Source organism: Typopeltis vanoorti, chromosome 16, assembly GCF_054136105.1.
Source record: "Typopeltis vanoorti isolate ZY-2024b chromosome 16, IOZ_Tvanoo_1.0, whole genome shotgun sequence".
NCBI lineage: Eukaryota > Metazoa > Arthropoda > Arachnida > Uropygi > Thelyphonidae > Typopeltis > Typopeltis vanoorti.
This window is the reverse complement of record NC_143564.1, coordinates 112,511,327-112,538,350: the sequence shown is the minus strand read 5'-3', so window position 1 is coordinate 112,538,350 and position 27,024 is coordinate 112,511,327. Positions and strand designations below refer to the sequence as shown.

Genomic DNA, 27,024 nt, shown 5'->3' with positions numbered 1-27,024 from the left:
TCCCCTCAGAAGGCTGCAATCTCCTCTGTGAGTCCTTGCATTTTCCTCATTCAAAAGTCCCTCAAAGTATATTTTCCATCTGTTTCTTATGTCCACATCCCTCCATAATACTCTTCCTTCAGCATCTTTGATCTGCCTCACATGTAAGATGTCCTTAGCTGCTTTATTTCTACATTTCGCTAGTTGGTAAATTTTTCTCTGTCCTTCCTTTGTTTCTAATTGATCATACAGATCTTGATATGCCATGGCCTTCGCCTGTGCCACAACTCTCTTGGCTTCTTGCTTTCTCTCTTTGTACACCTCTCTGTCCTCTTCCACTCTTGACTCATCCCACTTCTGCTTTGTCTTCCTCTTAGCTGTCACTGCCACTTGTACATCATTATTCCACCACCAACCCTCCTTCTGCTCTCTAATCTTTCCAGATGTCTCACCAAGCACCTCGATTGCACAGCTCAGGATTACTTTTGAATTATGTTTCCACTAATCTTGTACACTTTCCAGTCCATCCGAAATCTTCTCTAACACTCTCTCCTAAAACGATTCCTCACACTCTCCTCTTTTAAGCGAAACCACTTAATTGTCTTCATCCCATAGCAACCAGAAGTTCTTATCTTCGATCTTATTTGAAAGTCTGTGCACAGCAGTCGGTGTTGTTGTGCTACTTGATCTGTTGGAATTACTTTACAATTTGTCACAACCTTAAGATGTTTTCTTCTAGTCAAAATGTAGTCAATTTGTGAGCTGTTGTTACCACTTCTAAATGTTATCAAATGTTCTTCCCTCTTGAAGAAAAACGAGTTCACAATTGCCAGATCAAACGCTACTGCAAAGTCCACAACCCTCTCTCCTTCCTGGTTCATCATTCCCACTCCGTGGCCACCATGCACCCTTTCACAGTCTCTATTCTGTCTTCCTATGTGCCCGTTCAAGTCTCCTCCGACAATCACCATCTCATTTTTCTTCCAATTCCCTCATTTCTTCATCTAACATGTTCCAGAACTCATCTTTTTCCTCTGCTGTACAACCAACTTGCGGGGCATATACACATAATATGACCACCCGCTCTTCTCCAAGACCCAATTTCATTCGCATGATCCTGTCGTTCCTTCTACCCACGTCCAGTACTTCACCCATCATTCTGCCACACACCACAATTCCTACACCATTTCCTTCCCTCGTTATTCGCTCCAGAGTAGAACAATTTATATCCATCTCCCAGTTCCTTTGCCTTTCCCCCTTTCCACCTTGTCTCCTGCACACATAAAATGTCCAACTTCCTCTTCCTCATCATGTCTGCCACCTCTCTTCCCCTTCCAGTCATGCTTCCAACATTCAGTGTTCCCACTCGCAAATCCTCTCCACCTGCTGGGCTCGCTTCTTTATATATATATTATATATATATATGTATAAAATAAAAAAAAAAAAAGAGAGAGAGAGATTGAAAAAATAAAAAATTAAATTAAAAAAACTAAATCTTTTATACAAATATCCTAAAGTCAACTGCAGGAAATTTTACCAGCACAGCAGCTGTCAAAAAGAAATGTTAGGGTTTTGCTTAGGCAAGATAGGCACTGAAAGTTAACACCAATGCATGTGAAAATCTCTGCAGTCCAATGTTGCACACTGGACTGGTTATTGATATGAGCTATGAAAAGACCTGCACGTTTTAGCTTACTCAGAAGGGTAAATGCATACAAGATAAAGACTAGGTCATAGAATTGATGTGTGTGGATTGCTGGAAATCCATGATATGGGGGTGACATGCTATGCTTCTTGATTACATGAGGAATTTAGATGTAGTGAATGGCTGGGGAAACACTATGTTTAAGTGACTCATTTGAATTATGAATTCAATGGCAAAGATATATATAATCTGAAATTGTTTCTCCTGGCAGAGATAGATTGTCGGTTTAAGTGCTTAAAAGGATGAATGCTGACAGATATGTCACACTTTTGGATTATTTAATTCTTCCGTGGAAGTTCAGAAGAGCAAACTCAAGTTTCTTTCACAGAAGGACAATGTACTAGATCAGATGCTACTGTAACATAGATGGAAGAAAATGTAGAAAACTTTCTCTATACTTGCCTGCACAGAAACACCAAACTCAACACGAATGCCTTTGAGATGAACTGCAACACTGAATGCAGGTCTGAACAGTATGCCTAACAACCAAACATATAAACAATGGTCACAATACCTGATTTTGTACTATCATAAATTGGAGGATAGAAACATGGATAAAGGTGAAATGTGTTGAAAAGGGCCAAATTAAGACATAAATATAGCACAAGCTAACCTTTTCTCTGTAATACAGTGCTGTCCTGAACAGCTATTAGAAGAAATAAAATAATATACATATTTCATGGTTATATCTTTGTTTTCTTTTATGTTGATCATCAGTTCACCTTACCTAAAATCATAATTTCTTCTATTGTGGCCAATATGAAATGTTCTGCAAGAACAATAAATTTTCTACAGGTATTTTTGTAAAAGACTGCTAATTTTAGGAAAATTCGATAAGCTACCTAGTTTTGGTTGATTGGTTTGTAAGCAGTGCTAACATGCAAGAAACAATGGTTTATCATCATTAAATTCCTGATATATACCCTCAAAGGTGTACAGGATATGATAGTACTACATGAAAAATTTACATCAATTACTAACTTCCTATCTACAATTTTCCTCCAAATCAGTCTGTTACCTGTCAAGACTCCAACATTATCAGATCTTATATTTCTATCTTCTAAGGCATTTTTTACCTTATCAATATACCTATATCTTGGTCTTCCCTCTGGGTCATTTTCCTGCAAACCTGGCAGAGAACACTTGTTTTGCTAATTTTTCCTTTCCCATTCTGTTTAAGTGACCATACCACCAGAGATTAGCTCTGCTAACGCATTCCTGGATGCTGACAATGTGAAAACATCACTATCAACAATAACATAGTCAATGAGACTTTTCTTATTCCTAGCCTCTTCTCTCCATGTGAATTTGTGCACATTTTTATGTTGGAACATGGTGTTAGTAATAACCAGTCCATGTCCTGAGCAGAAATCCAACAGATATTTGCCATTATTATTAGCTTTGCTCTTTTCTCCAAATTTTCCCAAAATATTTTTGTATGTCTCACAATCATTTCCTACTCTACTATTTAGATCCCCAACAAGGACCAATTTTTCCTTTTTCATTGTGTCAGTTGCTTTTTCTAAAGCCTCAAAACATTCCTCCACTTCTACCTTAGTAGAACCTTCTGTGGGACCATAGGCACAAATAAGTCTCATTGTCCAGTTCCCCATTCTCATATTTGCCCACATTACTCTACTTGAGAATGACTGCCATTCAAGAAGATTAGCCTCGTATTTTGTGTTGAATACTATGGCTACTCCTTCTTTTCCTTGATTGTCATTGCCTGAATATAACATTTTGTATTTATTGCTCAGAAAGATCTCACCAGTTTTGGTCTTTTTTGTTTCAGTCACCCCTATTATGTCGATCTGGTACTTATCTAATTCCTCAGCTAGCTCCATTTCTTTGCCATTCAGGCTTCTTACGTTGATAGTACCGATCTTTAACTCTGGTGATGTTGAGTTGGGGTTTGTTTTCAGATTTGTTCCAGTAGCTGACTTTTCGCTGTTTGCCCTGGTTCCCTGGCGAAAACAACTAAAATGAAATCAATAAAATAAAAACCAATTTATTCAAATTACGAATGATACACTTTAAAACAATTTTCCACGTACAATGGTGGTTTTTCCTGGCAAACAGGACAATAATAACAAGTTTCACATTGCTGTTTGTTTCGTGTACATACTCGGCATGGCTTTGTCGGTGAATATTTTTTTATGTAGGTAGTAAAATTTCCAAATAATGAAGATCCTGAATCCTGCTGATAATCTGATGCTGTAAGCTTATCCATTCCAACAAAAAACTGAGATAAATTGATCTCAAATTTTAACGCATTCATTGCGTTTCCAGTAATTATATTATAAAATTTATGCGCATTTTAAATATATATATCAAGAATGCGTATTGCCAATTTCTTTGGCCATCTAATTGTCTTTCATAAGAGGGAATAATAAGAAAGCATTTGATCAGAAAGATCGATGCCTGACATACCCAAATTATAGTCCCTAACGATATTTGGTTTTAATTGAATTTTACTATTCCGATTATTTGCTTCAACCATTTAAAATCTGTGCATATCTGAAATGAAAAGAACTTCCCTCTTATCCTTCCATTTGCGATGATGAATTCATTAAATTCATCATCACTCATATTAGCGTAAACTTCTAATTCTTTATCAGTAAGTTTTCTTTTACTGGTCATGGCGAAACTCGAGGTTTTTAGAGAGTAGATACAATAAGCACATTCGTCAGTGCATGTAATATATGGGTGGGGTGATATGAGATTACTCGTAGTTGGTGTATGAAACAAAATTCTGTCTGATAAGCTGGCTATGAGATTACTCGTAGTGACCTTGAAGACACGAAAGCGCTTGGCGTGCAGGAACAAACTATGCCCGAGGAGTGAGATAGCAAACGTGCAAAGGACTACAACCTCCAATAGTTCAAAAAACACAACATATTTCTTCTTTGAGGTTTAGCTGATCAAACTGTATTCTTTATTTGCTTAAAAGAAAAGGCAATGATGGTTTGTTTAATAATTTATTTAATGAATACTAAAGGGGGAAAAAATGCAAAATTTCCAACTTTCATAATGAAAATGCTCTTTTTGAGTATATGAAAGCCACTGTTGACTTTATTTTGACACTGCCCAGTTCCACCATTTCAGTAAAAAAAGTTTTCTTTACTGAATTTATTATGAAATGAGGAAATAATTTACAATGAGTAAATTAAAAAAAAAATTGTTCTGAAAAGTATATAAGAAACAAGAACACACGTTCTGAATCAGCCACTACAGCAAAATTCCAAGAAACAAATTACTAGGACCTCAGGTGTGACAAGTAGGTAAGTTCTTGGGTATAAGTAATAAATTAAATTACTACTTATATATATTTTGATTTAACTTTCTTGTTATGAAAAAACTTAATGCAAGTTTAATTCTGTGATTACTATTTATCATTTTACCTCTTAATTAGCTACTACAAACAGTTTATTTTAATTTACATAAAAATAATAAAATACCTATTTTTTTTCCAATTTGCATAGTCAAAATAGTGAATTTTAGGTCATTGAACATAAAAAAAAAATAATAAAAAAGTTGATGCCTTCCAAGTTTTAAAATTATAGGCACCCTAACCTAGTGGCACACATACATATATATGCATGCACATATATTCATGTATGGCTTACCTTTAATTTTTAAAATACTATGTTATCACACCAGAAAATAAAAAAAGCAACAATGATATTACCCTTTGAATTTTATCTTGTGACTCTTCTAATTCTTTCTGCAACTTCTGAACATGTCTTATCATTTTCCTAATGGTTAAATGAAGAATATTCCATATATATGACCTAAGAACAAAATTTATAAGAACAGGTGAAAGATGAATCTAAATCTTTATTTAGCATATTTGTTTAAATCTTTATTTAATATGTTCATGCTAGGTAGGGACATGAGATACAATCTTTCCATTGAAACCCAAGTTATATAGAAGGAAAAGAACTTACTGGTTTCAGAATATATAAGCAATCAATATTTAAGAGATTTTCTATATTTGGGAGATAATTAAATTACTACTGTGGAGTGAATTACATCTGCTAGAGTGGTAGATATAGTTGGAAAAGATAAGTTATAAAAGAAAGACACATATTTGCTCAAGTAAAAAAACACTACAGGAAATTTACTACAGGATGGAAAATGTGAGCCACTAATCTATAGTCACAAATAACACATGCATGTACAATGTTACTTTAACACGTTCATTGCCAAGCTGAAAATTGGAATTTCGTGTGGTGGCCAAATTTTTTTTTTTACTTGATAGCGATGTCCACGCGATAACACGTGATCGGCCGCCCGGTGAGAACTCGCATCACACGACATCGCGTGGTTGGCAATGGAAGTGTTAAGCTAGAAATGGAACTTTATATATAAATATATATATATCTTCTTCTTCTACAGCTTCTCCCACTTAAGTGGGGTCACTGTTTGTTATGAGTCTCCTCCACACCTTCCTGTCTTGGGCTGTCACCACATCCAAGTTCTTCATCTTCAAGTCCTCTTCTACCAGCTCCCTCCATCTCTTCTTTGGCCGCCCACGCTTCCACCTTCCTTGCACATCCATCTGCATGACCCTTCTTCCCACATATTCATCCTCCCTCCTCATCACATGACCAAACCATCTCAACCTTACCTCCTGTATTTTCGCTCCTAAGTTCGTAACTTTCACTGTTCCCCTGACATAGTCATTTCTCAGATGATCCTTTCTGGTCACACCGCATATCCACCTAAGCATTCTCATCTCTGCTACTTCCATCCTGCTGATGTTATTTTTCCTCAGGGCCACAGTTTCTATAGCATATGTCATAGCTGGCCTCACTACTGTCCTATAAATTTTGCCTTTCAGATTGATCGGCACCCTCTTATCGCATAACACTCCAGCCATCTCCCTCCAGTTCCTCCAACCCGCTTGTATCCTGCATCCCACTTCCTTCTCAGCTCCTCCATCTTCTTCCACTGTTGAACCTAAGTATCTAAAGTCTCTCACCTTCTTGATGACATTTCCTTCCAGCTCCAGATCTGTCTCCTGGCCACCGCCCACTGCACAACACATATACTCTGTCTTACTTCTGCTCAGTCTCATACCTCTCTCTTCCAGTACTTTTCTCCATCTTTCCAGTTTAGTTTCCGCCTCGTATCTTGAATCTACACACAGCAAGATGTCATCTGCATACAACATTGTCCAAGGTGCATCTTCTCTCACCTCCTCTGTTACCACCTCCACCACAATATTAAACAGAAACGGACTTAATGCTGACCCTTGATGCAAGCCAACTGTTACTTGAAAACTTTCTGTCTGTTCCAAACAGGTCCGAACACTTGTCTTCACATTTCTGTACATTTCCCGCACCAACCTGACATATTTCTCCGGCACCTTCTTCTCCCTCAGACACCTCCAGACTTCTTGCCTTGGCACTCCATCGTATGCTTTCTCCAGATCAATAAATACCAGATGTAGCTCCCTTTGTTTCTCTCGATATTTTTCCATCATCTGTCGTAACCCAAAGATAGCATCTGTTGTTGATCTACCAGGCATGAAGCCAAATTGTTCCTTTGCAATCTCCACCTCCTTCCTCAATCTACCATCAAGAACCCTTTCTAGGATCTTCATTGTGTGGGACATCAACTTTATTCCTCTGTAATTTTTACAGTCTTGTGCATCCCCCTTTACCCTTGTAGATGGGAACAAGAGTACTCTCCCTCCATTCTTCGGGTATATTTTCCTGTTGGCAAACTTTCATGAACAGGTCCCACAGCAGGTCAATTCCCTCTTCCCCCTTCCATGCCTCCACTGGAATTCTGTCGGGGCCCACCGCTTTTCCATTCCTCATCCTCTTCATGGCCTCCGTCACTTCCATTCTACTGATGTTCTGCACCATCCCCTCAGAAGGCTGCAATCTCCTCTGTGAGTCCTTGCATTTTCCTCATTCAAAAGTCCCTCAAAGTATATTTTCCATCTGTTTCTTATGTCCACATCCCTCCATAATACTCTTCCTTCAGCATCTTTGATCTGCCTCACATGTAAGATGTCCTTAGCTGCTTTATTTCTACATTTCGCTAGTTGGTAAATTTTTCTCTGTCCTTCCTTTGTTTCTAATTGATCATACAGATCTTGATATGCCATGGCCTTCGCCTGTGCCACAACTCTCTTGGCTTCTTGCTTTCTCTCTTTGTACACCTCTCTGTCCTCTTCCACTCTTGACTCATCCCACTTCTGCTTTGTCTTCCTCTTAGCTGTCACTGCCACTTGTACATCATTATTCCACCACCAACCCTCCTTCTGCTCTCTAATCTTTCCAGATGTCTCACCAAGCACCTCGATTGCACAGCTCAGGATTACTTTTGAATTATGTTTCCACCAATCTTGTACACTTTCCAGTCCATCCGAAATCTTCTCTAACACTCTCTCCTAAAACGATTCCTCACACTCTCCTCTTTTAAGCGAAACCACTTAATTGTCTTCATCCCATAGTAACCAGAAGTTCTTATCTTCGATCTTATTTGAAAGTCTGCGCACAGCAGTCGGTGTTGTTGTGCTACTTGATCTGTTGGAATTACTTTACAATTTGTCACAACCTTAAGATGTTTTCTTCTAGTCAAAATGTAGTTAATTTGTGAGCTGTTGTTACCACTTCTAAATGTTATCAAATGTTCTTCCCTCTTGAAGAAAAACGAGTTCACAATTGCCAGATCAAACGCTACTGCAAAGTCCACAACCCTCTCTCCTTCCTGGTTCATCATTCCCACTCCGTGGCCACCATGCACCCTTTCACAGTCTCTATTCTGTCTTCCTATGTGCCCGTTCAAGTCTCCTCCGACAATCACCATCTCATTTTCTTCCAATTCCCTCATTTCTTCATCTAACATGTTCCAGAACTCATCTTTTTCCTCTGCTGTACAACCAACTTGCGGGGCATATACACATAATATGACCACCCGCTCTTCTCCAAGACCCAATTTCATTCGCATGATCCTGTCGTTCCTTCTACCCACGTCCAGTACTTCACCCTTCATTCTGCCACACACCACAATTCCTACACCATTTCTTCCCTCGTTATTCGCTCCAGAGTAGAACAATTTATATTCATCTCCCAGTTCCTTTGCCTTTCCCCCTTTCCACCTTGTCTCCTGCACACATAAAATGTCCAACTTCCTCTTCCTCATCATGTCTGCCACCTCTCTTCCCCTTCCAGTCATGCTTCCAACATTCAGTGTTCCCACTCGCAACATCCTCTCCACCTGCTGGGCTCGCTTCTTTATATATATATATATATATATATATGTATAAAATAAAAAAAAAAAGAGAGAGAGAGATTGAAAAAATAAAAAATTAAATTAAAAAACTAAATCTTTTATACAAATATCCTAAAGTCAACTGCAGGAAATTTTACCAGCACAGCTGTCAAAAAGAAATGTTAGGGTTTTGCTTAGGCAAGATAGGCACTGAAAGTTAACACCAATGCATGTGAAATCTCTGCAGTCCAATGTTGCACACTGGACTGGTTATTGATATGAGCTATGAAAAGACTTGCACGTTTTAGCTTACTCAGAAGGGTAAATGCATACAAGATAAAGATAGGTCATAGAATTGATGTGTGTGGATTGCTGGAAATCCATGATATGGGGTGACATGCTATGCTTCTTGATTACATGAGGAATTTAGATGTAGTGAATGGCTGGGGAAACACTATGTTTAAGTGACTCATTTGAATTATGAATTCAATGGCAAAGATATATATAATCTGAAATTGTTTCTCCTGGCAGAGATAGATTGTCGGTTTAAGTGCTTAAAAGGATGAATGCTGACAGATATGCCACACTTTTGGATTATTTAATTCTTCCGTGGAAGTTCAGAAGAGCAAACTCAAGTTTCTTTCACAGAAGGACAATGTACTAGATCAGATGCTACTGTAACATAGATGGAAGAAAATGTAGAAAACTTTCTCTATACTTGCCTGCACAGAACACCAAACTCAACACAATGCCTTTGAGATGAACTGCAACACTGAATGCAGGTCTGAACAGCATGCCTAACAACCAAACATATAAACAATGGTCACAATACCTGATTTTGTACTATCATAAATTGGAGGATAGAAACATGGATAAAGGTGAAATGTGTGAAAAGGGCCAAATTAAGACATAAATATAGCACAAGCTAACCTTTTCTCTGTAATACAGTGCTGTCCTGAACAGCTATTAGAAGAAATAAAATAATATACATATTTCATGGTTATATCTTTGTTTTCTTTTATGTTGATCATCAGTTCACCTTACCTAAAATCATAATTTCTTCTATTGTGGCCAATATGAAATGTTCTGCAAGAACAATAAATTTTCTACAGGTATTTTTGTAAAAGACTGCTAATTTTAGGAAAATTCGATAAGCTACCTAGTTTTGGTTGATTGGTTTGTAAGCAGTGCTAACATGCAAGAAACAATGGTTTATCATCATTAAATTCCTGATATATACCCTCAAGGGTGTACAGGATATGATAGTACTACATGAAAAATTTACATCATTACTGACTTCCTATCTACAATTTTCCTCCAAATCAGTCTGTTACCTGTCAAGACTCCAACATTATCAGATCTTATATTTCTATCTTCTAAGGCATTTTTTACCTTATCAATATACCTATACCTTGGTCTTCCTCTGGGTCATTTTCCTGCAAACCTGGCAGAGAACACTTGTTTTGCTAATTTTTCCTTTCCCATTCTGTTTAAGTGACCATACCACCAGAGATTAGCTCTGCTAACGCATTCCTGGATGCTGACAATGTCAAGTTCTTTCCTAATATCCTCGTTTTTAATATGATATTGCCATTGATGCCATTTGTTCATGCCTATAATCTTTCTCAGGACCATCATATCTGCAGTCTCTATTCTAGTGTTTTTTTGCTTCTGACCCAGCTCTCAGTTCCATAAGTTAAAATTGGCTTGAATACTGTCTTGTATACAGCTAATTTCTCTATTATTCCGTATAAATTTATTCAGTTCACTTTCCACCATACTAGCTTTTGATTTTGTTGTTTATTTCCATATTTAATTTACTGTCTTCACTAAAAATCGTCCGTAGGCAGATGAAATGTTTTACTTGTTCTATAGGGTTCCCCATTCACAATGCAGTTGATATTTTCAATGTTTCAGTCAGGGAATCTTGCAGACTTGTAGTGGATTTATTTAGAAGTATAACATCATCTGCATAAAGCAAAGAACTGGGATTAACATCTCCAATTTTGATATTGGTTTAATACCACCACTTGACTTCATAATGTGATAAATATAGATAATGAATAACAGAGGGAATACATCCTTGTCTCACACCAGATTTAATATTAAACCACCTACTGCTGACTTACAACTCAAATAAAGACTAAGTATTGCTTGATATAATGCCCCATTGACATCATATAACTGTAGCATTTCGAATAGCTTCTCTCTTTTGCACCTTGTCATATGCCTTTTCCAGATCTACAAAACTTAAATACAGATCTTTGTTATATTCCCATGATTTCTCGACTATTTGTCGTAAAATGAAGATCTGATCCTGACAACCTCTATTTGGCTTGAATCCAGCTTGTTCTTCACCAAGCTTTCCTTCCATAATTCTTCTCAACCGTTTCTCAAGTATACTTGCATAAATCTTACCACTTAGTAAGGAAATACCTCTGTAATTCTCACATTGTTTTATTTCCCTTTTTATATATGGGTACTATGAGAGCTCTACTCAAAATCATTGGGAATTCGTCCCTCTGTCCAGGCCTTGTGAACTATGCAGTGCAGCCACTGCAAGACATTTATACCTCCATACTTGACCATTTCTGGTCAAATATTATCTACTCCTGCTGTCTTTCCACATTTCAGACTTTTGATCGCTTTTTCTACTGCAAGTATGGATATGTATTCCTGACTGCATGCCTGGTCAGTGTTTTTTACCACTGTGCTGTCATCACTGCTTCTTTCATTTAGCAATTTTTCGAAGTAATTACTCAATGCCTGAAGGAAAGCTTTTTCTCCTGTTTTCATGTCACCTTTATCATCTCTAATTCCTTTTACAGCATTCTTTTCTCCATTTTCTGAGCTTCTTCAACAACCTCCAGAATATCTTGCCACCTTCTTGATATGTATTTTCTATGTTCTTACCAAAGTCCTCCCATGCATTTTGTTTAGGTAGTTTTACACAGTGTTTAGCTTTCTTACATTTGTCTCTGCATTTTCTAAGAGCACAAGCTGACTTATTTGCCAGGAACTTTTGCTATGCTTTCTTCTTTTCTTTCACTGCCTCTTTAACTTCCTGTGTCCACCATGGAGTTTTATTTTTCTATCTTTACAGACAACCTTACCATATGCCTCTCTCTGGCTGAATCAATCAGTGTTTTCTTCAGGGCTTGCCACTGAATCTCCAAGGTTAGGTTGTTGTTCTCAAACTCTTTCATTTTTTATTCAATCATGTTCCTGTATTTTAGTTTACAGTTGACATATGAGAGCTGCTCAACTTTAATTCACTTTAAAACTTTCTTACATGTTATTCTTTTCAACATGAAATTCAATTTTATCCTGCTCAAGATTAAATGTTGATCAGTTCCAATTTCAAATCCTCTGTACACACCAGGGAGAAAACACCACTATTAACAATAGTGTAGCCAATAAGATTTTTCTTATTCCTTGCCTCTGTTCTCCATGTGAATTTGTGCACAGTTTTATGTTGTAACGTGGTGTTAGTAATAACCAGTCCATGTCCTGAGCAGAAATCCAACAGGTATTTGCCATTATTATTAGCTTTGATCTTTTCTCCAAATTTTCCCAATATATTTTTGTATGTCTGACAATCATTTCCTACTCTGCTATTTAGATTCCCAACAGGGACCAAGTTTTCCTTTTTCATTGTGTCAGTTGCTTTCTCTAAAGTCTCAAAAAATTTCTCCATTTGTACCTTAGTAGAACCTTCTGTGGGACTATACGCACAAATAAGTCTCATTGTCCAGTTCCCGATTCTCATATTTGCCCACATCACCCTGCTTGAGATTGCCTGCCATTCAAGAAGATTAGCCTCGTATTTAGTGTTGAATACTATGGCTATTGCTTCTTTTCCTTGATTGTCATTGCCTGAATATAGTATTTTGTATTTATTGCCCAGAAAGATCTCACCAGTTTTTGCCCTTTTTGTTTCAGTCACCTCTATTATGTCGATCTGGTACTTATCCAATTCCTCAGCTAGCTCCATTTCTTTGCCATTCACGCTCTTATGCTGATAGTACCGATTCTGAACTCCGGCGATGTTGAGTTGGGGGGGGGGGGGGAAGTTGTTCCAGTAGCTGTCTTTTCGCTGTTTGCCCTGGCAAAAACAATGGGGGCCCCTTGTTTGACTGGGCGACGCCCCAGCCAGCATGAAATGCTGTCATGGTGTACCATTATTTTTTATTTTGGAAGCAATGGTTTAACGTTTGTCTATTCTCTAAACACACACACACACACACACAACATTAAAATGTCATCTATTTCTATTTTTATATATTTTTCCTGATTCTTGAAAGAAAGGACATTGGGATCTATTCTAAAAAAAATCCTTGCTAATATTACTTTTGGAAATCACCTAGAGTAAAAAGAAAATTAAGAAATGGCAATGTTTTATGCAGTATCTGAATTTCTAAATTTCCTCATATACAATGACTTTAACTGATGCAAAATTGTAAAATTTCATATAAGAGAGTTAATTTACTTAGATATATGAATCCAAAGACTATATCTGTTTATTTTTTTAAAAAGTAATTAGATAAGACTATGTTGTTTTTGTAATATTTTGTGTGTTTCATTGTATTATCAGTGAAGCATGGAAAATATTGGGGATAAGAAAACAAATATTACAGCTCTCAGGTTAAAATCAAGCATACAGTGGCTTTATAAGAAATGGTTACTTATGTTTTTATATTTACCTTGTGGCATTTAATGATCATGCAATATACTATTTAAAACTAGTCCTGCAGGTACACGGATTATCCTGCCTAAACCAAATGATTTTTACAGTGCATAATATTTTTCAAGTGAAGCACTTAGTTTCTTTTTTCTTTATTTTCGATGTGTGTGTCACATTGCTTCTGTGACAATGTTCTGTGAAATTGCTTAATTAAGTTTGTTCAAAAACACTTCTTTAAGATGAAAAATACCTCATAAATATTGATGAATTTGTAAAAGTAAACCTGCTGATGTAAAAAGGATATAAACACCTATTCTGGATTTAAAACAACCAGTAGAGCAGGTTGGATTCTGAAAAGGATATAATACAATTAATCATATATTGAAGCAAATCATGGAAAAAACAGAATATCAAAAGCCTGTTTAGCATGTATAGATTAAAAAGCCTTTGACGGCATCAAAACTGCAATAATAGAAACTCTAGAAAATCAATCCGTAGCAAGTGAATATGTGGAACTGTTAAAAGAAATATACAAAAATGAACAGCAATTATAAGACAACAAGAGATTCTATATCACTTAAAATTTTTACAGCAGCACTTCAGGAGATTATTCAAAAAATTAACTGAAGTTCCAAATGTATGACAATAAAGAGTGAAAAATTAACCAATTTAAGATATGCAGATAATACTGTATTAATTTCAGAATCAGCACAAAACCTACAGGAAATGATAAATATACTGAACACAGAAAGCAATGTTCAATAGGTACTTAAGAGCAAAAATAATAAAACTTAATGATGAGCCAATAAAAATAGTCTCCTCTTATGTGTACTCGGGGCAACTTTTTGACATTGAAAATTAAAAGCAATTACATTACAAAGCAAAATTAAAAAAAGAATACAGTTAGTCTGCTATTCATTTGGGAAACTGAACTACATCTTCAAAAATAACTTACCTATCTGCCTAAAAAGCAAAGTATCCAACCAATGCATATTACCAGTAGTCACCTATGGCTCAGAAACCTCGGCACTAATTAAACAAATGGAAAAACAAATACTGGTGACAGAAGAAGAATGGAGAGAATCATTCTAGGAAAAACACTAGGATAAAAAGAGGAAGGAATGGCTCAGATCACAGACAAAAGTGCTCGATGCAATAGAAATTGTAAAAGCATTCAAATGGAGATGGGCAGGACACCTGGCTCAAGGAGATAGTCCAGAAAAGTAACAGAATGGATACTAACCAGAAAGAAAAGATAAGGACACCCAAAAACAAGATGGGCAGATGAAATAGAAAAACTGACTGGAAAGAGATGGGTGGAAGACCAATAACATTGGAAGATGATGGGGAAAGGTTTCATTCAGCAGTAGATCGAAAATGGCCGAGAAAGAAGAAGAAGAAAAAAAAACAAACTGCTGGTGTAAAAAGAAAAAGAGTGTACAGATACTATTGTACAAGATGATTAAGACTGCTTTGTTTTCTAACTTTGTATCAACAATTTTCTTCAAAATTAATCTGAACTTTTTGTCAGGTTCCAATATACACATATGAGGGTGGTCTGAAAAGTTCTTGGCCACAATGATAGATGGCAACACTATCAGCAAGATTTTTTTTTCTGAGTTGGTACATCATAAGCATCCATGTAAAACTGCAAGTCATTCTATCAAATAGTTTGTTTTATACAGCTGTCTGGATCCCTTGAAATGGATAAATTTGAGTATCCATTCAAAGTTCATAAAAGTTTATGGGCACTATTCTCCTTCGTTTTCAACAACAAAATGGGCTGTTGAGTTTAAACGTGGCTGTACCAGTTTGAACTTTTTAACAACTTCAGCGACTCCAAAAACTTCTCTACATCTTCCTCAGCAGAACCTTCTGTGTGACAATAGTCACAATAAGATTCACCTATGATATACTTATATCCAAACTCTAAATTCACCTATATCCAAAATATAGGTGAATTTAGAGTTCGTGTAACACTGGTGATTTTCATCTGTTTTACTGTGTTTTTTCCCTTAGAAAATTAGTTATAGTATATTAATGTAGATTTTTGTATTTTAGTGTATTTAGTGTTATATAACATATATTTGTTAAGATATTACACAATAATAAATATAGCTTAAAATGACACCAAAAATACAAAAGAAACATAATGCTAAGAAGAGCAGTGAAGTTGAGAACAAGAAGGCTTGCCCTACTAATTGAAGAAGGTAAACATTTTGGCCTATATTTAAATACAAAAAAAGACCAAGTTTATGAGAGTCTCAAAAGAAAATAGATCTGAGCCAGAAATATTCATAAACAATATAAAAATTGAGCATACAATAGAATACAAATATTTGCATACTTACTTTACTGCAGATGGAAAACAAGATAAAGAAATAAAAATAAGAACCACCATTGCTAAAGATGCTTTCTGGAAAAATAAAGCTCTGCTTAGAAGTTCCATGGGTATAAAGACAAGGAAAAGAAAGATAAGATTAGTATGGCCAGTTTTCACATAGGGAAGTGAGACCTGGGTATTCAAGAAGACAGTAAGACACCAGATAGAGGCCTTTGAAATGTGGTGCTACAGAAGAGCTCTGAAAATCTCATGGTCAGAGCATGTGACAGATGCAGAGGTACTACAGAGAATGAAAACAGAAATCTTTATTGCAGGAAATGATCCAGAGTAAGATGAGAGTGGCAGGACATGTATTGAGGGGATCAGCAGGAGGGAGGACACTAACAGTTTTAGAAGGAAAGATTATAGGAAGAGGATCAAGAGGAAGAAGATCATAGACAGGATAATGTGACTATGCTGAAACAAAAAGAAGAACTGCAAAGAGAGAGGACTGGAAGGACATGGTGATGCACCCTCGTATTGAGGAAGCTACATGATGATGATGATATTGAAAATGAATTAACCTCCAAACCAGCAAAATTAAAGTAGATTAACAGATAGACGACGCAGGAATTACAGAAAGTTGAGAGGCATTTGAATGAACATAGGGAGGAAAGGAAAATTAAGCAGCAAAATAAGAAACAACAAAGCACAGAATCAGATAAGTCAATAAATAACGAAAATCAAGTAAGTAACGTTGTTTGTAAAAAGAAGGATGTTAATTGGTATAGCAACTTTATCATAAAACATGCTATTGATGAGTGAGTTATAACTTCGAGTTTTCCAGGAGCAAAAATTAAAAATATAATGCAAGCAATTCATAAGCAGAAAAGAAAACAAAACAAGATCGTAACTGTGGTAGATACTAACAACTTAAGTAGCGATAAGTTCAGTATGAGAGAGGACATAAAAGGGTTGTTGGAAGAGGCAAGAGTGACGATTGAGGAAGTGAAAATACTAAGTATATTACTTCGATATGATAAAATTGAATTAAGAAGATGGGCTATGATGGCAAATGATTTAATTCGTAGGCTATGTAGAAGGAATGGATGCGAGTTTTTTTTTGAATGTGTGGAACGAGTTTTAGCTTTGTATAAGAGGGACAGCACCTGAACACTTTTGGTATCAGCAGTCTTGAAAAACTAATAACTGGTATGAGACCTAACACAGAGAGTAAGGAAAAATAAATAATAATGGGAGGAATGCTGAGAATATGAGTGTAAGAGTGAGAATGTTATAATTGTGCGAATGACAGGAATAGGCATTATCATAGAAATGATTACGAGGAGAGAACGATTTTGACTTTGTGTTCGTCTGGTTTCGACCCTAGAGAGCAATAGAGATCTGCAAGTTGCCCAACTGTGTCGCAGACTGCAGACAAGAGTGCACAAAAGAACATTAAGGTAAATTATACACGAATACTAGGATGTATCAGAAACAAAGAGTTAGTTTGTTGCCTTGGTCAAGATTGTAAGCATTAGTGAGACTTGGCTATCATAATCAGACATATTAACTGGTATTGAGTGTAAAGGGTACAGTATTTTTAGGAAGGATAAACAGGACAGGAGAGGAGGGGTGTGCTGCTAATGATATTGGATGATTTGAATCCAGTGAGTGTTGAGATGTGTCAGTGAATATGATGCCATCTCATGTGAGGTAGAATCTAAAAAGATCAATTACATAGTGGGGTGTTACTAGAAACCTAGTGGATTGGTTGCTAACTTTTTTTTTTTTATATATATATATATAAATATTGATTGGGTAGCAGTAAAATCTCATGAGAAGAATGAAACTAAATTTAATGAACTGTTGCAAGACAACTTAGTCAAGCAGCATGTGACAGAAGGAACTTGAGGTCAAAGAGTGTTAGATTTGATTATAGTGTCAAAGGGCGTTTCTGTTAAAGACGCAACTATTCTGCCTCCGGTTGGTTACAGTGATCATGCAGTATTCACTTGGGAAGTGACTAAGATTATGAATGTTCCATTCAGAAAAGGTTAGATGATGAACTACAAAGCAGGAAATTATGACCAACTGAGGAGCATACAGAGTTCAGCGGAATGGTATCAGATCCAGCATCCGATTAACAGTGCATGGGAAGCATTTAAAAAATACTTAAATTCCCAGAAAGAACAAAGTTGTCAACTTCGAAAACAACTAGAAGAAAAATGAAAATGAAGAAAACAACTGGATCATTGACTACAAACAAGCTAAATTAGTGCAAAAATCAAGTGACGCCACTAGTAGCCACCATGGAGACCAGGATGCAGGTACTGCACAGGAAATGTGCAAGATCCTTGTGGTCAAATTATATGCCTCACAGGACCTTGCATATCGACTTCATCAAATCAGTGGCCTACACACCAACATAAATAATGTCCATTACCATCTTCAACCTACCAAATCCCACCTATTTTTTCTGACAGAAACTGAAACCGCACCTCTCCCTAGCACTATTCATCTCAACCTTAGAAACTACACACTCTTTAACTCCTTTTTGACCGAAGAGTGGTGTCTGCATGTGCATCCACTCTGCCATACCTTGCCAGAGGGCACCCAACTTAGAATAGCCTAACTTTGACCTCTGGTTGAAAATATATCTCTCCCACTCAGTCAAATTCATTTGCTGTCTCTATCGCTCCCTTAATGCAACCCACCACTCTGACCTCTTTAATTTCCTCTCTTTAAAAATTGAGTTTCTCCAGTCCCATTTTCCTAACAGCAAAACCATCCTCCTAGAATATTTTATTGTCCACAACACCAACTGGCTTTCCCCCTCCAGTTGTACAGATCTTGCAGGCAGAGATGCTGAAACATTTGCTGTCATTATTGACCTTACACAACTTGTTCACGTTGTGTAAGGTTGGTAGTGACAGCCAATGCCAACCAGATAACCCGAACTACTCCTAAAACACCCTAGATCTCTTCCTCACCAATGACCTTTCCAAATACAGTGAAATCTGAAATAGTGCCCCCCCCCCCCGTGCCTCCTGTAATTCGAACCACAATCTAGTGCTCATCTCCTCCCCCATGCAACAACGCTTACACAGCCACTTCCATACAAGAGTAGTTTAGCATTAAAACAGTGCCAGGTGGGGGCAGCCTCTGCGACTTCTATGCTTTATTCCCATGGTTGGACTATTGCTTCTGGCCTTCCAACCCAAACATATGCACCGAACTAATCACCTAAGTAATCCTCACCGATGGAAACATACACTGCCCCCCCCCACATTATTCTGAACTGCCATTCCCTAACTAAACCCTGGTTCTCCAAAAGATGTGCCAAGGCTGTACAAATGAAAAACCAAACATACCATAATTGGCTCAAATCAAGAACTCGATCCTTCTATAGCGTTTATACTCAAGCCTGGAAAAAAAAAAAAAAAAAAAAAAAAAAAAAAAAAAAAAAAAATCAATGCTTTCAAAGCAGAGTTCAAAAGAGCAAAAAGCAGGAAACAAACAGCAGCTGAGCCTTTTGGTCTCTCACCAAAATAATTGGTCATAACTTCTGCCCAACACTATTCCCACCCCAATTGTACCCAGATGGCTCTATTGCATCATCACCCACAGAAAAAGCCAACATCCTGGCTTCACACTTTTCTTATTGGATAGCAGTTAATTCTAAAATGTATAACATAATAATGTGGGTTAGCATTGCAACTCATTTGACCAATCAAGCATAAGCTGTGCATTGTTATGCAAGGTTACTGATGGTTACTGGCATAATGGAAATCTGATAAATTATACAGTCATATAAGAGACAGCTAAATGTCACATAGTATGAGACCCTAGTTATTGTTTAAGGCAGGGTTTCTCAAACTTTTTCTATGACAGAACACTTCACAAATCCTGAAATGTTTACAGAACACCTTGCTTATTTTATAATGTATTAATTAATAATTAATAATTAATTTGTGCTGATTTTCATTGACGTATCCCATTCTGATCAAAAATTTATAGTATTATTATAAGTACTTACGAGTGAATGAAGACTTTTTCTCCTGTGCGCTAGTTTTGTAGGTTAGGTAAATATAAATAAAATAAATGAGTAAATCTAAGCGTTAAGAAAAAATAATTTATTGTCAAATGTTAATTAATAAAAACAAAACACATAAAAATAGTAAAATGTATATTGCAAATTAAGTTCTTAATGACTCCGATGTTTTTGGGTCTTTGAATTACAAATTCGTTTGATATCAGGCACAATATTAGAAAGTTGAATTCTCATATTTGGTGTAGCGTTGAATCTGTTCCTGGGCTTTGATTTGGTTGCAACATAATATGAAAATCCTGCCTCGCATAAATATGTCGTTGTAAAAGGAAGTAAAACAAGAATAGCTAGTTTTGACACGCTGGGGTACTTTTCTGTTAAATTTGTCCAGAAATCATTTATTGGCAGTTCCTTGTATTTTTGTTTTAAATCAGAGTCACTAATTAAGTCAATTAGATTTTCATAGTCACTTGCGCTGAATCCATTTACAGTGGCTTAGCTGTCACTGTAAATGGATTCAGAACCAAGGAATTATCCTCACTGATTTTGGAAAATATTGCAAAAGGGTTGATTGCAAGTCATGCAAGTGTTCTAAAATTACGTTAGATACTTCTTCATTTACTTTAGAATTTATTTCAGTCAAAAATTCACGCAAGGTGGGAAAACAATCAAAATTATTCTGTTCAACTGTAGATATCCAGAATTTCAACTTCCTATCAAAAGATGCAATTTTATCTCTTGTATTAAAAATTGTAATATTCTTTCCTTGTAATGATAAGTTAATTTCATTGTACTTTGTAAAAATATCTGCCAGATATGCAAGACTCATCAACCATGAAGAATTTCTTAATAATTCAATAAAATTTTGTCCTAAATTATGTGACATCAAGAAGACTATTAACTGACTACGAAGTTCAAAAAGCCTCAATAATGCTTTCCCTCTGGATAGCCATCTCACTTCAGTATGTAATAAAAGTGCATTATGTGCACTACCCATTTCATGGCACAAAATTTTAAATAATCTGGATTGAAGTGGTTGAGATTTTACATAGTTGATCATTTTTACGGCTTCATCCAAAATAGTTTTTAAATATGTACGAATTCTTTTTGTTACTACTGCTTGTCTATGCAAAACACAATGACTTTTGGTGGCTCTTTTAGCTACTTGCAGGATACGTGTTACAACTCCCTTCACCTTTCCTACAATTGCTTGAGCACCATCTGTACAAATATCAATATACTTCTCCCAACCGATTTCCTGTAATATAATTATTAATACAGTTCAATATATCTTCTCCGGTAGTTTTTTCTTGTAGATGAGTACAAGAAAATGAGTAAATCTTCTTCAATACTTTTATCAAATATGTAATGAACAAACACTAGTAATACAGCGAGTCCTGCGACATCTGTAGATTCATCCATTTGCAATGAATATTCACTGCAAAGTCTAAGTCGATGAATTAGCTCTTTTTCTATGTCAGCAGAAAGATCTTTGATGCGGCGTGAAACAGTATCATTTGATAATTGTACTGCATCTATTTTTTTAGCAACTTGCTCATTTAACATGCATGATACAATGTCTTTCACACAAGGCTTAATGAGCGTCTCACCAATTGTATGAGCTTCACCATGAAGTGCAATGCGGTAACTCACGCGAAAAGACGCCTCTGTTGCATTTTCAGTTGAAGCAATTGTAGCCATTTGAAGTTTAGATTTTTCTAGCGAGTCACGTCGTCTCTTAAAAAATGTATATCTTTTCCTTTGTAATCAGTGTGTTTTGTTTCGAAGTGCCTACGAAATTTAGCTTTTATTACACAAAACATCAGGAGCAAGTGTATTGCCAATACACGTAAATCCATAATTTAAATAACTTTCATGGTACTTCCGTTTTGGTCTGTTCTTAGATGACTCTTGTTCTTTAATATTAGTGTTTGAAGAAACCACAGTTTGCAATTCCATATCTTCTCCAATCATACGAGTAGATGTGTCAGCAGAAGTACTTGCTCCTCCTTGTGTTAAAGTTCCTGTCTTTAAACAAGAATCCATGGGTATTTTTTCAATAATATTCAAATTCCAATATTTGTCAGAGCTATAATAAAAACAAATAGAATTGTGTTGTAAAGGTAACCATGTTGTATGGAAAAACAATAAGATTATAAATAAGAAATGTCGAATAATATAAAAGTAAATGAATAATGCAAAATGGTAAAAAAAGACCGCAACACACAAAAGTAAATATGAATTGTAACAATACTTGTAAGAAAAGTACTAAACCATATCAAATAATGTAAAAGCAATTGTAATAAGAATGATTTGATAAAATGTTCAGTAACAAACATTAAACAGTTCGAAATAAATCAGATATTAATTATAAAATTAGTTAAAAGAGTAAGAAGAATTCTTTTTCTAAAAGTTGCCTCGCCTACTCCCTATATACGGGAATAAAAAGGCATTAGCTGATTTTTTTTTTTTTTCGAGGGCCCGGTCCGAAGAAATTTACTCGTAAATACCTTTCCAAATTTTTTTAAAGTTCATACATTAACATAAGTATTAATAATTAATTATGGAATAATCATAAAGAGTATTAGTATACTTATATATACAGCGTGGCATGTTGACAAATATAAATTACATTTAAATTAGTTATCAATCACTGGACTAATGAAATGTTGTAGCATGTCGTAGTTTCTTCATTAAATTAATTTGTGCTGATTTTCATTGATATATCCCATTCTGATAACCAAATACATTTATAATATTATTATAAGTACTTACAAGTGAATGCAGACTTTTTCTCCTGTGTGCTGGTAGTTTTCTCCTCCTTTTGTACATCCTGGAGATCTTTGTAAGCTTGAGGTGGATGACTCACTATATGTCCTGTCACAAACACCTTCAATAAGAGATTTCTTAATACCAAAATTGTCTCTTATTCATATTAATTTTAACTCTATATTCCTATTACTTTTAAAAAAATCACGGCACTCCGGTTTCAGAACAAGCACTTACATACTGCAATACAAACTTGCGAAGAAAGTATTCAGTAGTAATAGATTTAAGAACCGAATACAGACTACCTTGATCTTCAATTTCAGTGGAAAAATTTTCTTTTTACTTCCTTGTCCCTGATTGCTGATTGGTCACTGATATTTGCAACGCAGATAGTTATTTCATTCAGTTTTGAGAACATGCCGCCCATTGTTGTAATTGACTTGCAGGCAATTTTTATGATCGGTCATAAATGGCGGTATTCTCTTTCCCAATTGTTGAAAGATTTCAATGTGTGAAAATTAACAATAATTCATGAATACTTCCATGTTTAAAAATATGCTGCTTGGTCACTGACATTTGCAACACAGATGTCATTTCCTTCAGTTTTGAGAACAGAAGATATGACACCAATTGTTGTAATGGGCTTGCAGGCAATTTTTACGACCGGTCATAAACAGCGGTATTCCCTTTCCCCCAATGTTGAAAGGTTTCAATGTGTGAAAATTAACGATACACAGATGTCATTAGGTGTTCTGGGTCTGAGCCTTTCAACATATTCACTAATATTATTCTCCTCAGAATATTTTTACTATAAAATATTTATTCATGAAAAATGCTTAGAAAACTAAAATGACAAATTTCAGAACTTCTCACGGAACACCTATTCACCTTCTGCGGAACACAGTTTGAGAAACCCTGGTTTAAGGTGTGATCATATCACCTCAGAGAATTCCTTAAAAGTCCTTAACAAGAGATTGCCTTCCAGAGATAAGGCATTGAAGTAGAATGACCAATTCACAAAATGATATTCTGAGAAAATGTGTACAATGAGGCAACTTTTATGATGAAGATACTGCATTCACTAATATATATGTAATACTTATGTTGGTTGTTATACAATTAACATATGATATAGCTACAATTCTGTAAAGTTCAGAATTGTAATATTTGGGCATTACATATTGCAAGACAGGTCCATCTATAAATAAAATTGGTACACTACAGGAATATAAAAGTGCAAAATTAATTCATGCCAGTTAGCATTAACTTACTTCATGAACTCTGGTATCATTTCCTTTGAAAAAATCCAATTAGCAACAGCAGAACATTCCACTATTTGGGTTTTTAAGAATTTGTCCACTAATACACACATCATCTAAAATACAGAAAATTCGGAAGAAACAAATTCCAGGCATCAGCTAATTATGCTTACATAGCATGCAAATGTATAAATGGCAATATCTGAAATTAAATCTATAATAACAAAAAAAAAAAAAAAGACATAAAATACTAAGGAACTCCATCTAAAGTAACTTTCTTCTGCATTTCACAGATCTACTTCCGGATCAATTTCATAACCATTACAAGAGTATATGTCTGCTTTTCTGTAGTTGGGAGAATATATATGTTTTTCACTTTACTTGATTATACTAATAAATGATAAGCTTGCTACCATTGCATCTGTGTCATTTACAATTTAAAAAGCAGCCAGATATTTCAGTACTGTGTTTATAATATACTGTCTCAATAATGGAAAGCGCAAAACATATCGGGTGGAGGAGCTACATCCAATAAGCTTTGCTATTTTCATTATTGTTAATATTACATGAGCAACATGAAACTAAGTTCAAGAAAATTTCTGTATATAATGTCTCAGTTTCTAAGACTACCAGAAGAATGTTACATTATTTTAATAATGGTGCACACTTATGCAAGCTGAAATGAAAGATATCAAATTAAGGGTTATGCTGGCCTGTTGGGCCAAGGAAATAGCATACCTGTTCTCTATCTAACAGGCAGCAGGTTTAAATCCCACCATGAGCATGGATGTTTTTGTGAATGTTTTTAGGCTGGCTATGAATTTCATCATCCATGAAACTACCACCCCACTTAGTGGAGGCCTGAAGCCCATTCAAAAATGAATCAATGTAGAATGAAAATTTTTTAATTTCTTTTATAATTAACTGGAGATAATATCTGTCTATAACAGAAGTTGCACAAATGGATATATAGTCTAGTGCAGTAGATTTTTCATGATCCCAACCTCTTTGCCACAATACACTTCTGCAAGTGGAAATAACAGATGGATTTTATGAAAAGTTGTAGAGCCTTCATTGCAAGAAGCAATGAGTCATCACCAGCAATGGTTTCAGAGGAACATGTGAAATCATCTCAGTATGGAATGAAGTTCCCGCATTCATGTTCATTAACCTGTTAAGTGGACAGCTGAAGAAGCATGTGCTGTTCAACTCATGACATGGAAGTCCTAAAAGAGGATAAAAGAGCAGGTGCAATAAAATATCTGTAACACAGCTACACCATCAATGATCTGCATGTAAAACATGCTGTACATCATGAATCTCCTCTGTGCATGTTGTCCCCAAATGACCTATTATCTTCCAGAGATTTCCATTCTATGTCTAGTGGACATACATCTGAAATCGCATTTGCACCATTTCAGTAAAAAATGTAATCTTAACATATTCATGTCAGGCACAAATTGTATTGTTCAGTACTCGCCCAAGGGGGCAGGACACAAGAAATCATCTTGGACTTTTGGTTTGCCATTTCCTGGGCATGCAATGAATTGTTACGTGTGCATTCTAGAGAAACTAGTCATGTTAGAAGTGAAAAGAGCTTTAGCTTTTCACTTATATAATTCATCAATAATTAAGATGTACAGAATTATATTTCAATCTGCATTAATCAGATATGAACCCTCTAGAAATCACCGTTATACCTGAGGAAAAAGAATAGGTGTGAATGTAAATATATCTATTACAGCCAAATAAATATCCAATAATTTACAACTGTGATATAATAGATGGTGTAATAAATTACTCTAGTAGGAAACATATTTTTACAAATCATTAAATAAATTTGTAAAAATATGCCCATTCACCTGAAGTGGAAAGGACATGTTACAAGATTAAGATAGAGTTACCACTAGATGCACAATATGTGCAAAACATAGTTTAACATGAATGTGTTAATAAAAAAAACAGCAGTTTAGTTCATTAATTAGAAAGAATCATGGAATGCAAATTCATTGCACTCAATGAGGTGCTGAGAATTTTTAATCAAAATTCTTTGTTTTAATAAATGCAGACATTACACCTTAGAAATATCATAATAATTAACTTCCAAAATGTGAAAGTAAGAATCTATAAAGTGATCTCAAGCTGCGATAAGCTCAATTAACACCAGAGAGACAATTGACACTGTCTAGTATCAATTGTCTGGTGAAATAAAGAATAATTTCTTTTTTAATATATAGGCAGCAAGTAAATGAAGTATCAGTTCCATTTCTCTTGCTTTAATTGCAGTGCACTGCATTTCACCACATATACTATTACCAATGCAACTTCAGAAGGTTTCTTGTAATATATCAGAAGGTAGGCTTGGTTGGACGAGTGGTTAGTGTACCTGATTTCCAACCAACAAGTTGCAAGTTCGATTTCTGCTGTGAGCATGGACGTTTGTGATTGTCATTAGAGCATGGTTTTCAGGACTATGTAAAAATAAATAAAAAATTACAAAACAATATATAAAATTGATAAAAATGGCAAAAAAATCCTTAGCCCCAGCCACAATACAAAATTTACTATAAGTTTATAATAACCTTTCAGGGTAGGAACCACACATTTAAGAAAACTCATTTTTAACTTTCACTTTTTCATTTAACATCATCATCATCAAATTCCTGTAATGTACTCTCAAGGGGGTGCACAGGATATGATGGCACTACATGAACCTTACATCATTACTAACTTCCTATCTACAGTTTTCCTCCAAATCAATCTATTACCTGTAAAAACTCCAACATTACCAGATCTTATATTTCTATCGTCTAAGGCACTTTGTACCGTATCAATACACCTATATCTTGGTCTTCCTCTGGGTCGTTTTCCTGCCAACTTGGCAGAGAACACTTGTTTTGCTAATCTTTCCTCGCCCATTCTATTTAAGTGACCATAACACCTGAGATTAGCTCTGCTCTGCTAACGCATTCCTGGATGCTGACAATGTCAAGCTCTTTCCTAATATTCTCGTTTTTAATATGA

General features: G+C 35.6%; 1 protein-coding gene across 1 annotated transcript in view; it reads right to left on the bottom strand.

Annotated features, from left to right (window-relative positions):
- The window catches only part of Cbp80 (Nuclear cap-binding protein subunit 1), a 462,862-nt gene that overhangs the window by 80,800 nt on the left and 355,038 nt on the right, over positions 1–27,024 (bottom strand). The window contains exons 20-21 of the mRNA XM_090406510.1: positions 24,013–24,116; positions 5,373–5,475 (exon numbers count right to left, since the gene is read on the bottom strand). Coding sequence (XP_090262636.1) covers positions 5,373–5,475; positions 24,013–24,116 — 207 coding nt within the window. The remainder of the gene's footprint in view (positions 1–5,372; positions 5,476–24,012; positions 24,117–27,024) is intronic.